General features: G+C 38.1%; 1 protein-coding gene across 1 annotated transcript; it reads right to left on the bottom strand.

Moving 5' to 3' along the window:
• Window positions 1-315: 315 nt before the first annotated feature.
• LOC139728995 (proton-coupled folate transporter-like) lies at window positions 316-15,136 on the bottom strand. The gene is made up of 6 exons (XM_071639921.1): window positions 14,199-15,136; window positions 7,115-7,369; window positions 6,358-6,441; window positions 4,124-4,280; window positions 1,247-1,299; window positions 316-461 (listed from the first exon to the last, which is right to left on the bottom strand). The coding sequence occupies exons 1-6, from the start codon at window positions 15,067-15,069 to the stop codon at window positions 316-318; spliced, it is 1,566 nt and encodes a 521-aa protein (XP_071496022.1). The 5' UTR covers window positions 15,070-15,136.
• Between the last annotated feature and the right edge of the window lie 885 nt (window positions 15,137-16,021).

A 16,021-nucleotide genomic window follows, 5' to 3' on the forward strand; every position in this document is an offset into this window, starting at 1 on the left:
CATTCAGCTTCTCTAGCTGGTCTTCTAAGGGGTCCCAGTTGTATGTACATGTACTTCTGACACAAAACTCAAGTTATAGAGTTCCAAGGCAACTACTCCTAGCAAAGTTTCGGAGATTGTTATCACGGTAGTGAGAGGTCACCTACTGCACTGAGGAATCTTGTACAAACATCTTCACTCACAGAAAATGGATGGAGAAGTACCGCTCAGATTAGAGCCTCCGTTGAATATACTCAATGCCACAGCTTGCTGAAATTAACCCTGATTCATTGACGCAGGCTGCCGCATCTCATCCGGGCAAAATGCCGTGGCAGGTCACACATTGGTCTCCACCTGCCCCGCACCCGTCGCGGAAGCGGTGAGCCCGTTGACGAGCCTCACCGTCTCGAAGTTAACAATCTCCACTTCCTCTTCGTCATCCTCCGTCTCGTTGTCGTTCAGTAGTTTTCGAACACCATCTCCTGATACATGCAGTGTACAAGAAAACAAGTCAATTATCTATTCAAATTTGTGTACATGAATATTGAATGAGTTTTCATCATGCAAAGTGATTATTGCTCCGATATTTTGATTTTCTACCAACATTAACTAATGCATGAATATCTACATTTATGCCATTTAGTTGTTCACTTGACCAAATAAAATACTTAAAACATGTAAAAAAGTATCATGCTTATTTGTCAAAATGTACAAACACATACAAAAACTATATACACTGTAATTGGATGAAGGTTCATACTGTTGCAGTACATACATTCTTTTCAAAATATGCATAGAGTTTGTGAGACAATGAACATTGTATTTAATAGTACAGAAAGACCTTTAAATTAGACCAGCAAATCCAGACAAATTAACCAAAAATACTAGGACTTGCATTACACTTACAGCTGGAATAATAAGTTTTTTAGGCCCATTCTGTGGATCAAGAGACTGTGGAATGTATACCACAAAACAGGTATTGTTATCATATTTACAATGCTTATTCATATTGAATGTTCTTATCATTGTTATCAATACTTATTCAAGATATCTGTTGGAATAAACAATGTCTATGCCACAAACCATTTCCATGGCAAGTCTTTAACTATTTCGCCCAACACAGGTATCTACTCTCCTACAGTAGTTTATACACACATGAAGACCATTTCATTTGAAATAAAAATAATGCTTTAATACACACATACAGTATACCCCATTCCTGATATAAACTTGTTCACTCTGTATAGGTCAACTTTTTATGACTCACCCTTTTCTTGATACTCTTCCGACCAATCAGATTTCATGTCATACTGGAGATATCTGTTGGGAGTAGAATGAAAACAAAAGTTGAAGGACAAGTTCACCTTCATAGACATGTGGGTTGACTGAATGCAGCAATATTAGTAGAACACATCAGTGAGAGTTTGAGGAAAATCGGACAATCCGTACAAAAGTTATGAATTTTAGAAGTATCTGCTCAGTCACGGCTGGATGAAAAGACTAAGTAAGCTTGTGATGTCACATGAGTACAACAATATAAAGAAAGAATAAAGAAAATTCAACATATTTCCATTTTTCTCGCATAACAAAAGAACACTCGACTTCTCTCTTTCAGAAGGCAGGGGGAATAATATTGCCTTTAACATACGTCAGCAGCAAGTCGAAGAAATGTGCACTTTATTCAAGAAGTAAAGTTTTGTGAAATTCTCTTTTTATTTTCCTTATATACACCCGTGTAGTTGTACGCAGGTGACATCATACACTGTAGTAGTCTTCTAATCCAGCAGTGACTGCGCAGATACTCAAAATATTCATAACTTTTGAACGGATTGTCCGATTTTTCTCAAACTTTCACTGATGTGTGCTAATATTGCTGCATTCTCTCAATCCTAATGTATACGAAGGTGGACTTGTCCTTTAAGGAAACATTATGAAATGCGCCATCGGGGGTCTGCAATAGCAATATCCACTCAAAAGATGATGATAAAATGCCTTGTGACAGTAGCAATATATCTCTCAGGGAACTCGAGTGAAATCAGGCAAAGAAGTTTGTCCACATTAAAACTTTGATAAGTCCACTGCATCCACTTTATGTGGCATTCCGAGGTTGCCCCTCCAACTTAGAATTGCACCATCATCAGCTAAACATCACTGGTGTCCTTCTGGGGATTATGACCTTTACCCATGGGGTACAAGGAATGTGATTCAGTTGAGAAAATGTGAAATTAGCAATTTTCATGCATAAAACAAATTACTAAAGTTTTCCACACAATGGCAGTCAGAAGAACACAACTGAGATGGCTATTGTGAGATGCCCATATAACACTGTGCAAAGGAAAAACTTCATATACAGTATATCTCAGTGTCAGTACTAGGTCAGGAAGGGCTGGTAAACCCTTCATAAAAGGTGGCTGTCTAAAACTAATCCTTTTCTTTCCAGTCCGCAAAATTTGTCTGAATTTTACAATTTACTCCCCAAATGTGATGTGATCACTGAGGGAGAGAATGAGAGAGAGAGGGAGAGAAGGAAGAGACAGACAGACAGATAGGCTGACTGACAGACTGACACACAGTCTGACAAATGGAGAAAAGGGGAAGAGCTTTGAAAAAAGGACATTTGGCAGAACTTGATCAGAGGAAACCACTCTTGCAATCAGATGATGCACAATGCTACCATTTGTCTCCGACCATCTGGAGCTGTTGACCATATACCGACATTCTACAACAAGCACCTCTACTTCACTTCAAAATTCCTTCCCGTGGAGTTTTCCATTGATTGAACCTACCATGGTAATTCTAATTCCCCAACAGACTGGACAAAATTGTAAATGCACACCTCTCTTGCACTGCACGATCCCTTCCACAGTTTTAGATTATATACCTAATTAATTCCCCCATATATGGGACAAAGCTGAAAACAAACACCTCTGTTACACTGCATGATCCCTCTTACATGGAGTTTTAGATTGAACCTAATTAATTGCCCTCCTGTAGCAGATAACACATGTAATTATTAGCTGAGTGCATATATGCCGAGCCCCAATTAAGCCTTCATTGCTGCCATAGTTTCTGGTGAGAGCAACCAACCTGAATGTGTTTGTTTTGTTTTTTCTCCTCCTTTGCATCACGGTTAGGGGCATGACACTAAATAAGTGTATGGAAGCATGATAGGTAATGCCATTTACATTACTAAATGGCTTAGGCTCAGGCCTTTGCACTGTGAACCACTTGGAGCTTATGAATGTGCATGAGCATGACCCACATGCGGAGAGATTTCAAAGGAGAGTGACACTAGCTCTGAGGCCTATGTAGTAAGATCAGTTTTTACAGAATTCCTGGATATATGATGAAGGTACCATGCTTAGGTTCAGGCCTTTAGGTAACTTTTCACTATTCTTTTCCTCTTATAAATTCAGCACAGGGCTCAGCTAATCCATATCCAGCTTTACACTGCAATAACAAAACAAAATCTGGTAGGAATAGTCTCTTTTCAAGTCATTTTGATTAATATGACCCTACCTTCAGCCAGATTTCAATGCTATCAACACATACACGTTGTAGTTTTGCGAGCTCAGGTATCATTTCACTTCACAAGAAATGCATAAACCCTTCAGGTTTTGCTCTTCAAGATAATCATTACGAGAGTAATGACTATCTTGGACAGTAATAGCTTCAAACTTCAGTTTTATTTTCAAAAGCTTGTGTACCAAAGAGGGCAAAAAATTTTTTTAAAGGTGTTAACAGCTCTCCTTTCCATGCATTCAGTGTGAACAATAATGATAATAAAAAAATATATATATATCAAGAATCGCTACACCTGAGCCCTGTTTTATGAAGAGTTGTAATTGATTACATAGTTGATTTCTATCATAAGTCTATGGTAGCCTGTGTGGTAAGGAAATTTATAATCGATTATATCCTTTGATAAACGGGGCCTTGGTCTTATAATGGTCACCGTTTTTTCCAACTCTTCAGTATGAAATAGTAATAATGACTTTTTTTTTAAAATATAGTCTTCACATTATGTGTCATCACACAGTATAAACTGGTATTAGGCTTTGCATGTATGTTTGATGTTTTGTTTGTTTTTGTTTTGTTTTGTTCGTTTGTTTTTTATCCGTTGATGCAGAATGGTCATACTCACACTGCAAATATAAGGCTGACTATTGCAAGCAGAGACATGACGAGGAACGAAAAGCCTGGCCAGAAGTCTAGCGTGGCACGGTACAGGTTATTGAAGAAGATGGAGCCGAGCATGAGGCATGAGGCTTCGACCAGGGAAGAGCAGGCGAACATGGCACCTGCACATAGGTACATGTGGGAAAAGAGACAATGAGAAGAACATGGCACAATTAGCAGTCAAACAAGATGATCCCTTGATTGATTAGTCTACACTTTCAGACATGCATCAGGTGTTTCTCACTGATCTCTACAGGAGTATCTGGATATCTCATTGGCCTATTCACGCTGTACAAATGATTGAAGCCGCCGCACTACCACGTTACCATGTACACTCTTGTGCCGACATGCACACATTTTCCGGCAGAATTGTCACAAAAAAACTGAGATGTCATGAGCTCCTGACACAAGTGTAAGGGTGATGTCTGTGATAAAGATGGCAGAATGTTGGCTTCAAAGCAATTGGCTAATGAGATATCCAGATACTTCCCATAGAGACCAGTGATGTTTCCACATCCATCACACCTGTCATATAAAAATGAGTTAACAGCACTGTAAATATTCTTCTTCTTCTTTTTTCCTTTCGTATTGAGTTAAAGTTGAGAAGACAAAAATGACAAGGAGAAGTTCATACATGGAATAAATAAATTATTATATTCTAGTATTTAATTTCATGTTGAATCTTAGATTGCTAATACACAAACAGGGGTGGATATTGTTTTTTAGAAGTTATCACAAGTCATGTAGAGAAAGGAAAGTTTCTTGTTTAAAAACAGCCAAGTTTGGCATGCCATCAATTTGCTCTGGATATTCTATATCTTTTGAGGATTACTGTTTTCATTTGATGGCAAACTTCAATGGAAAAAGAATCTTTCCTGATAGCTCATACATTTACATCAAAGTCTAACATACCCATCCTTGTGTAGCTACTTAGTCTTAGATAAGACATCCATTTTGTTCAGTACATTTCATAAAATCTATTGCATAGACAGAGCAGCACTGAGTAACCTTTTTTCAAGGCCCTCATGCTATTATTTGTGGTGATAGTTGCACACTAAAGCTCAAGCACATCAAGATGAAGATCTTTTAGAGGTATTACAGAAGTGATTATTACCATACGGTATTCATGAACTGGGGAAAAAGCTTACTTAACCAGCACACTGCTCCTACTTAATATCCAAGTTGTAATTTCAACCAGTTGAATTGCTACATGTACAATTGCCAGTTGGCATCAGTGTAAAGTGTAAGATGTACATACATGTATTCATCAACTTCTTTGAACAGAGCTCTGCTAACTGGCTGTGCTTATTGTTACCAAACACCAGTAGCACAAATTCAGTACTAAAAGGCTTATAATATGTATGGAAATTCAGACAGGTGTCACCAATGCCCTCTTTGTTGGGGCTTGCCTCTCGCTGGTAGCTTGACTTTGTCTGGCATGACCACCCTCTGCTCCCTTCCCTTGCAAACAATACAGCGAGAGGGACTTTAACGAAGGCTACAATGTACATACTGGCAGGAAGCTAAGTCAGCAGATGCAGAACTGAATAGATGGGTATGCACTCCACAGATATTAAAATGAGGGTACATTTTAGCAAAAAGCACTCAGCAATTGTGTCTCATCAAAAGGTCACCAACAACTGGGCACATACATGTACCAGCAAACTTCACATGAGACTAACGAAAGAGCAAGTACTGAGTACACTGTACCCTGAAGTACAAATATCTCCCAACCCTTGTCCTTAAATAGATGTACCACTATTAGTACTTGAACAAGACACTGTATGTACACCATATATTTTGGGGTCTTTTTCAATACATTAATTTTGTGAGTCAACTGATTCACTATAGCACCAGCTCACAAAAAGAATATTGCCACCCATGGCAGAATTGCAACGTTTGTCTTCTCCAGAGGTAGAAATTGCTAATTTTCGTTTGAAAAAGGATGATACTTAATACATGTATACATGGATATTTCCTCATTGTCATGTCAAATCGTATCACCAACATCATCATCTCCACTATCATCATATCATCATCAACATCATATCAACACATCATCATCATATGATCATCATCACCATCTGCCATGGCTGCTCCACATTACACATCCTACGTCAAACCTAGTGAACATTCCTACATGCATTTTTTCCCCCTTTTTTTTAAACTACAGACATGTATTGGCAACCCAAGACTCACCAAATTCTGTAGACTCCACGAGTCTGGTTGCTATGGAGCCCTGCACTGCCCTCGTGAGTCCAAAGAGGCAGCCAATAACCGACACTACAAGGATGTAAGAATAAATATAGAGGGTGATGGTGATTATGTAATCCTAATTATGGATGGTGATTCAGGCACGAGTATACAGCTGTAGGTAAAAGGACTCGGCATGGCACATATCAATGTTATAAGTTACAGTGGCACGATCACACTGTAATAAATACATACTGCAATGAAAAAAGTTAACTGTACATCCTGTTGCATGGAGATATTTTAAATGTAAAAGGCATATCAAGATCTTCATGAGAATTCATTTTTTTTTTCCACTTGCGCTGCTCTGTATAAAGACATCAAATATCAGAACCCCATCCACATTCTTACATTCAACGATGGATCAAGAGCTAACACACTATGGCAACTACAGTGGACTCCCGTTATAACGAAGTCCTCGGGACAAGCAGTTTTCTTTCAGCATATCCAATTCTTCGTTGTAACCGAACAAATAAACAATAAAAATGCACAGAGTGGATAATGTTGCGGCCTAAATTTTTACTTTGCTGTAACTGGAATTCCGTTATAACCATTTTTGTTGAAACGGGAGTGCACTGTACCATCATAAATGAAAATGACAGGTCTTGAAAATATGTGACCACTGCTCCATCTGGCAACACTAATGATATATTATGTAAATATGTAAAGCAAATAAATGCCCGAACAGGCTCTAGTCTACACTTACCAGACATCATTAGTCCTGTGGACTTTGCCACAGCCATGGTCACGTAGCCAGCTATGGTGGATATCAGCCCTAGCTCTGCCCACACCATGTCCCTGTCCGGGGTGCTATGGTTGGTCAGTTTGGCGATGATGGGCATGACGAAGACCAGCGCCACGCCCTTCATGATGGTGCGGAGGGCAAGGTAGATGCCCGTTGTGGACGGGGGCCAGCTGAGGGGGGAATGCTTGGTGTAGAGGATGGTCAGATCCATGTCACCTTTAACGAACACATGTAGCAAAGACATCAGACACAGAGATATTATAAATCTGTCAATACCGGTACATGCATTCAAGATTTTTGTTAGTTTTTTTCCCCCCTTCTTCCCAATGCCAAAAGTCGAGGTACGCCGTATAACATGAGTGCGCCGAATACACAAGATTTTACGGTAACCCAGTGGCCACATGGACCCAATGAATAACTGAACATGAAAAAGACCATGAGCAAGTATTTCAAAGGAAAAAACAACAACAAATATCCTATTATTTTTCATGTTTCACTGATTAGGATATCATGTACACTAATCTAATTTATGTTAAACAGTCATTTGAATGATTATCTATATTTGCATTACATGGTCAAATTTGGATTTGGGCTATTCATATGTGCAGGCAAGTCACACATTGATCAACTGCTACATCGTACATGTCTCTTCCATACCATGCATTATACAACAAGAATAAATAAATTATCCAAGTTCTGTAGTTTCCTGAAGTACCTTATGGTAGTGCTCAATTGTCACAATGGTATAATAATTCTAATTTTTTACAGACATCATAACTCCCAGTTTGCATACTAAAGCTTGTCTGCAAGACTGACATGACTAATGAAAAGCTTTACAGAAGATAAATGAAGCATGTGCACTCAGTGCTGAGAAGGAGCTTATAAATGTGTATCTTTTCAATGAACATCAGAATTCATGCACACATTAAAGGGAAGGTACAGTATTGGTGGAGATGAAAATTAGGCTTTTAACTTTTTGTGAGATACCAAGAAAACACTTATATAGTACAGAACATACCATTTTAAGAGGAATTCTAAGTTTATTTGATGAAAATCAGGTTTTGAACGACTGAAACGTCCAAAAACAAAGTAAAACAAAGCGATCGTAATAAAGTGTGGGTCCCAAACTTTATTCGAATCGCTCTTTTTTGGATATCTCAGCCATTTCAAAACCAATTTTCATCAAATAAACATTGAATTCCTCATAGAATTACATGCTCTTTCATATTTCATAAGGGCAATTCCGCAGTTAGAGGGACATGACCATAAAATTTCAATTTGGTTTTTTCCTTGATTTTTGTGTTTGACTTTAGAAAGAACACATTGATAACTCAGGAAAAACTATTTTTCAGGGTATCTTGATAGTTTTAGGTATTGAATTCACCAATTTTGAACAAGTAATCTTTCAGATTAAATTTCATCAGCAAAATCTCCATAATGGCAAAGATAGCTAGTCAAGTTAAATGCCATTTTCTAGCCACAAATATTGAATTCATAGAGGCAATGCAGTGCTTTCATGGATAGATTAAGTAAAATCAACTTACATGTCTTCGAAATGCAAACATGTGTGCATTTCCCCAACCATTGGACAGTCATGTAACGTTACTAACCAAAAAGTGAAATTATTTACCTCCAGAGAGTATAAAGTGTCTATGAATGATAATATTTCAATTTTTCCTGCTGTGTCCAATGACTAACTGAAATATAAAAATAAGTATTACTAATCATCATAGAAGTTAGAAATAACAGCAGTCAAAATGTGTAACGTTACTAACCACGTAACGTTACTAACCACAGCCTGTGTGTATTGTAACGTTACTAACCATGAAATAAGTGAATAAGACTCCAATGGACAGGTCCTGGTCTGGCAAAATTTTGCCTGATGATAGAGCCAGATGTCAACTACAAGATTATGTGGTCATACAGTAAAAAGATATTGGCTTCTTTTTTTCGTAAATTAATTATGCAAATTTACGCATGAAATCATATTTTCACCTATAACTCCATAAGAAAGACTGAAGGATTGCTAAATTTTTGTGTAAGAGTTCCTCAAGACACATCAAACAATTTTCTTGCAAAAAAAATAGCAAAATCAAAATCAGTTTCTTTTGTTTTTTATTGTTTTGTTAATTTCTTATGTATTTTAATGTTTTTTTACCTTTTGTTTTGTACTGGTTTTTTTTGCCAAAATTTGTTGCAGGCACTTTTTCAAGCCTATCTACACTACAATTGATTAATTTTACTGGTCAAAGGTTGAAACAATCTAATTAATATCAAATTAACGAAAAAACACAATTTGCATTGGATTTGCACACGATATCATGAGTTTGAGCTGTTTTCAGGTCGACATGCATTTATGCAAAACATTACATAACTGCAGAACGGTGTACCCGGACGTCGCAAATTTGGTCTCAAAATATGCGGGAGACTTCAATGAAAAAAGTTATGAGACGATGCGGCAGAATCTTTGCGCGTTGCGGAATCGTGGCGGGAAATGTGGGGGGGGGGGGGGTCTACAGCATTCGCTTCACTACAGAAGGCTCATAAGGTGCACATTGAGCGATTTTTTTTTTTAACCACTTCCCATGATGAAATCTGTGGGCTAGTAGAGCATTTTGTGTGGAAAGTAGTGTTAAAAACAATTGAGGCCATCGCTTCAAATTTTCTGTCCCAATTTGAAATTATCATACAATGGTTTGTCGAGGTTAATTACGCTTCAGGTACAGCGAACAGACTTTTGTTTTCAGAACAATGCAGAGATTAGACATTCAAACTGGTCTAAAAGAAAAAAAAATACATGTCTCTAGACTTGAATAAACATGAATTCAACTAATACACTGTATTATTTGAGTTAATGTCATATGACTTAAACTACTTTCACAATAATATAAAATATTGCATTATGCTGGATTCCTATTGTGCAATGACTACGCACACCACAATTGGCCATACACTGTACATACTACATACTGGTACATTAGTTTTTACTCTTTGATTTCTTTCCCCTTTATTAAAGGTACTCTTGATAACGAACACATTAACTGTTTTGCTCAATAAAACAGGCTGCTTTTGTGAATTACTGTGAGTCATGATGAACAGTGATTGGCAAAGTTATGAAGCTTTGGATATCACTTGACCTAGTCTTTAAAAGTGGTACTTTTTTTTAGTTTGTAATTTATGCAAACTTTTTTTCTAGTCTTTTTTAACATGTACAAGTACAATGGCACTATACTGCATGAGTTTGATGATTGAAATAAGAGTTTCATGTCTTATCTGATGTTTCTTAGCTTTAACTTTGCATTCTCATGGGGAAACATGTAATGATTTGAGTTAACACACAATTCTGTAATCACTGGACAAACCGTAACGTTACTAACCGTAACGTTACTAACCATGATTTTTGTACTTAATTTTCAAACAAAGTTATAATGAGAAAGGATATTTGGGTTAGACATTGCCCTTACAGCTAGAAATGAAAAATAAGTGTTGATATATTTCAAGCTATACCAGTTTTAGCAAACTTTTTGTTCAAAGATGCTCATCAATTTTTCATGTCTTTTTTTTGTAACGTTACTAACCGGCATTAAAAACAGACCTTTCTTCTAAAATAATTCATTAAATGATTTCATTCTTTGCTCTGTTCTAGGTCTACACTAGAATGATCTCTGGTGACATTAATGAGACTTCACATCCACAGATAGAGAAATGAGTCTAATCTAAATCATGAGAATGTCCCTAAAATGTAACGTTACTAACCGCGGAATTGCCCATAAGAGGTTTCTCATTTTCTCACCAAAAAATGTTAGAAACCTGAAATTAGGTCTCAACCAAAATTATACGATCCCTTTACACAATTGTCTCCCTCTTATTCTATTGCTTCACAGCCACAGATCATGTTTGAAATCATTTCACAAATCAAAAGGAATAAATTTCAGTTTCAGACACACAATGCACAAGTACATACTCTGCTGTATCAATAATGCTATGCCAGCAAATTGCATGAGTTTTTTGTACTTCCAGGAAGTGATACTGTCAAACTTATTATGCCAACTTAAAAGGAACATAACAGCACTCTCTCATTCACTGTTACTATACATGTAGTTCATTACATTGCAAATGAACAATCTCTGCAAAATCCCTTTGAAAATTCATGGCCACTGTATCTGGTACTCACTTAGAAATTCTGTTTACAACATTCAAACAATCAAACATGCATATTATACAAATTGTATAGTACAATTATCTGTGGATATACCTCCTCCCCTGAAAAAGAAAAGAACAACTCAACATTTATTACCAATATCATGAATAAAAATGTATGTAAAATGTGTGTATGTGTACATGTAGAACGTCATTGGCCCCTCCGCCCCCCCCCCCCCCATTTAGAAAAATAAAACAAAACAAATACAACAAGACCAAAAAGAATTATTAGAAAATTTAAGGGGAAAAAAATCAACAGAAGGACTTGGACTATTGCAACAGAGCATTTTGTTCACCGTTAGTATGAACTTTCAGAGCACTTATTACCCACAAAGTTTTACATTTCACTTTGTTACATTTTTTTTCCCAAGGTGACCAAGATGAGGAAATATTAATCTTACTGAAAAAGATTCCACCAGTTTCTCCTTAAAGGAACTTTTATCTACCGGCACAATAGATTAAAACAATAACAACAACAACAACAACAATCCAAAATCAAATTGGACCTTTCACATTAGTAAAGTGCAAACTGTGAAACTGTAACTGCATGAATGCACCTAGATTTCTCATATCTCATTTCATGGACATATTTACACAGATCGTACTTTGATAGAAACTGAATCCACACAAGACAAGTGCTTCCTGGTACAAAACAAAAGTAAAAACGAACAGACACTCTGAATATCTTTCTTTCTCTGACTCAACACACTATATATTTTTTTTTCCCACCCTAGAGCTGTCTCTTCATCTTTTGACGAACAAGTCATTGTTGCCGAAAGTGCCACCACTTCAACAGTACTAATAAGGTACGGTAAGGCTGTTTTGTGCAATGAATCTCTGTTACATGTAAATGAATAATGATATTGCATCGCACATAAAGGAGACAGACATTAACGGTATTAGCCCACATTTGCAAACCCACGAAAATCGAAACTGCATAAAATAGGTCCAATATGACTTCAAGTACAAGTTATAATAGTAACATACCTCACCTGTTGCTCTTTGTCTATACCATTCGATAAAAGAGAGAAAATCATCGTTTTAAAATCAATTTTCAAACCAGGTCAACCCGACCCAAAATCGAATTACGAGCGCGGGCTAGCTACGTACATGTAACTTACACATGTATCGCATGCATGTAGTATACGTACGTGGACCGGAGCTATAGCGAGCGTTATACGCATGCATACGATGCATTTTCATTTATTTTTATGAAAGTACAATTTTGTAATGGACTAATTGGAACAAAATTTTGCACAGGTGTTACTGAAATCATACCCAAACTCCATGCTAACTATGAGACTAATTGCTGCAGGTTTGCAAATGTGGGCTAGTACCTTTAAAGGGATGCCATAGTATTGGTTGAGGTGAGGAATCATGTTTTGTGAGATATTCAGAAACCACTTCATGGAATGTTAGAGGGCATACAATTCTAATGGGAATTGAATGTTCATTTGATGAAAATGGGTTTTGAAATGACTGGGATATCAAAAAACAAGGTAAAACAAAGAGATCCTACTAGAAGTCATGGCCTGTCGCATTTTACTAGGGTCGATTTGCTGTTGTTGTTGATATCTCAGTTATTTCCAGACCAATTTTTATCAAGTAAACTGTGAATTCCTCTAAGAATTACATGTTCTTTCATATAAAGAGGTTTCTTACTCACAAATACACACACAAAAGTTGGAAACCTGTAGCCCCATCTAAACCAAAACTGTATCATCCCCCTAATGTAAAAGTCTATTATATAGTCATTTTGACCAGTGGTATAAAAGGTTCACCCACTGAAGTGAAATAAAATGTCCGAAACATTGAAAATAACATCTGTCATCAATTCTTTTCTGCTTGGCATGAGCAGATGTCATTAGCATTATCATGAATTACATACACAAGACACGACTATAACCAAAAAAAGTTGACTGATTCATTAAATGTGAATGAGCCTGGGCCTGCAGGAGTTCATGCCATCACCAGGACATATTGCATACTGTAGGTCACCGGTATCAATCATGCAGCAAACTAACTACGAGCATACTGAATATTTCATGGCCTGTCCACATTTGAGGCATGCTTAGTAAATTACAACCACTTTGCCATTGTAGCCGAGGTTACGGTTTCGTCACATGAGTGTAGCATGACGCCGTATTAAGAATTCTTCATCGCCCAATGCAGCTGAACATGAGATCATTATGTGGGAATGCGGGTCATGGTTGTTAATTGGCTGCAAGCCCTCACATGAAGGAAAAGGACTGTACGTCACTTGCCTTTTCATACTTGTTACACACTGTAGCATGCTTCCTGTTCATACAGTACAGTAAATATACAAGCTTTGTACGGCAGCACAACATACAGCTGTACCCATTACCATCACTGTCACACAATAGTATTGAAATTCTACAATCATATCATCCGTTTGTGCATGCCAGTCATGCAATATGGGTCATGCCTATTAGTAGGGACCTTCCCATATGCAGTTGTATACAATGTGTACATACATGGTTTGTTATGGGTCACTTCAGTCACAGGTCACATTTGAACACTCAATCACAATATATACCATGTATAGATTTCAAAGTCTGTTGGGCCTCACTGAAACTTAATCTTTGTATGGATACATTACAAAGTATACATTTGTATGCATCCAATCTGGGTGTGCACCAGCTCTACACTGAAGCTGTGTTAATGTTGTGTTTAGTCCATAAACCTACTTCAACTGCCAAGGTTTTTGTACATCAAAGGAAATCCAAAATCACAACAAAATGTAATATGAGTTGTTAGGTTTATTTCCATAACTATGCTCACAACAAAAGAAGACAAATTTACACGGAAGTAAGTCTTGACTAACCTGCTTGCGCAATCACTCCTGTTATTGAAATCATGGCATTCAGAATGAGATGTTTCCTCCTCGATCCTTTCCGTTTCAAGAACAGTACGGACATCGCCCGCTTGAAACTGTCCACCACGTAACCGCAGCACTGCTTGGCTACGTTAGTCCTTTGTTCCTCTACCCCGTCCACGGAGCCGTTCTGGTTTAGCGCCACCCTGTCCTCCACTGGCAGGGATTCCTTAAGGTATGTAAACACGTATACGAGGATTGTCACGTGAAGGATTAAATACAGAATGAAGACGGCGGCAAAGCCCACAGACTCCTGGATCCAGCCCCCTGCCACAAGTCCCACTGTCCCTCCGATGTAGACCATAGCCTCCAGGAGCCCCAGGCGCTTCATGCGTGACGAGGGGTCGGTAATGTCCGTGATGTAGCTGACGACAGACACGAAGAAGGTTCCCAGGTTGCCAGTTATTCCCATGGCAAACGCGCTGAGCAGCAAGGTCTCCACGGGCCAGTCGATGTAGAAGGAGTTCAGAATGAAGTTCACGGCTGCCACGCACGCACCAGCCGAAGGCAGCGCCATGATGACCTTGCGGCCGAACTTGTCGCTGAGCGGACCGAAGATGGTGGCCATGATGGCACCGGGCAGGTTGGCGCAGAGGTTGAAGTAGAGGATCCATCGGGTCGACTCCCGCTCCACGTCGTTCTCGATCTGGCGGAATGCCGTCTTGTTGCTGCACTCGGTGTCATCGTAGGTGAGCCGGCACACCTTCTGAATGATGAGCAGCTGAAGTATGGGCCCCTGGATGAAGAAGCCCAGCATGAAGAGAAACAGGACTGGTTCCACAGTCACTGCCCGTAGGTACCTCACCACTGCATTGGCCATGTTTGGTGTACTTCTTTGATGCTATCTGGAATGCATCGCCATGTGAGTATCCCTTGAAATGCTCCTACACAAGTCTGCAACCACAACAAAGAAGAAACACCATTTAAAAATAACTGCTAAAGAATCTTAAGTGATTGACATCATTGCACAAAACTCCAATCAATGGTTGTACGTGTAATTGTGAACCTTCTTTATCTTTTCTCTGTCATTAAGCCCTCCAAAGTATATCCCTTGTTGACAACTCAAAGCAATTTACAAGTACAAGAGTCTTGTCAGTGTAGTTGATCATACTGCCACAAAGCACAACTGTACACACGACACAGTGAACCATGCCCAGTCAAACACCAACATCGATACTCTATATATCCTTTATATTACAAATGGGAACATCCTTTTCTTGTGATTGCGTGTCATGGTTGTTAGTTGTATACATTGCACATTAGACCTTGCCATACAAGTGTACTTCCAGTAATCAGTTGTGTGGATAGCAGTAATGGACCATTCTTATCAGTTGTACTATGATAATGTCTCTTAAGAGCAGACTTGTGTTGGTACATCAAACAATTCTGTACATTCGTTCATAAAATCATCAAACTGAGCCTGCAGCTAGTGTTTCAATTATAACAACTTAGAATAAAACGAGTCAGTCTTTTTTTTTTTTAAAGTCAGTTACTGCATGTGTAAAAGTTTTAAAATTCCAAAATTGTGTCCAATTTTCTAATTAATTCTTTTTTCTCCCCTTAACCCGTTGAGGACAAGTCCCGTGTATACTAGGGCAGGTGTCTATGGGAAATGCGTGTTGTAGCAAAATCAGTCCGTCCTCAATGGGTTATAACTCTACTTTAACTGGTCAACTTGAACATGTAGAGGTGTTGCTCCGTAAGTGTAACGATAATTACCTTACCTCTTTTGGACTGCAAAATTAGATGAGAAGGCTAATAATAAATCATTA

The sequence above is a fragment of the Diadema antillarum genome, unplaced genomic scaffold (genome assembly GCF_040938485.1).
Source record: "Diadema antillarum isolate AM-2024a unplaced genomic scaffold, OU_Dant_1.0 seq00000209_RagTag, whole genome shotgun sequence".
NCBI classification, from domain to species: Eukaryota; Metazoa; Echinodermata; class Echinoidea; order Diadematoida; family Diadematidae; genus Diadema; species Diadema antillarum.

Excerpts from the sequence above, each read along its gene's own strand:
- LOC139728995 (XM_071639921.1), bottom strand. The coding sequence starts at position 15,069 with ATGGCCAATGCAGTGGTGAGGTACCTACGGGCAGTGACTGTGGAACCA. Across the intron at positions 7,370-14,198 it reads AGGAGTGATTGCGCAAGCAG|GTGACATGGATCTGACCATC; the intron begins GTTAGTCAAGAC and ends TGTTCGTTAAAG. Across the intron at positions 4,281-6,357 it reads CGTGGAGTCTACAGAATTTG|GTGCCATGTTCGCCTGCTCT; the intron begins GTGAGTCTTGGG and ends ACCTATGTGCAG.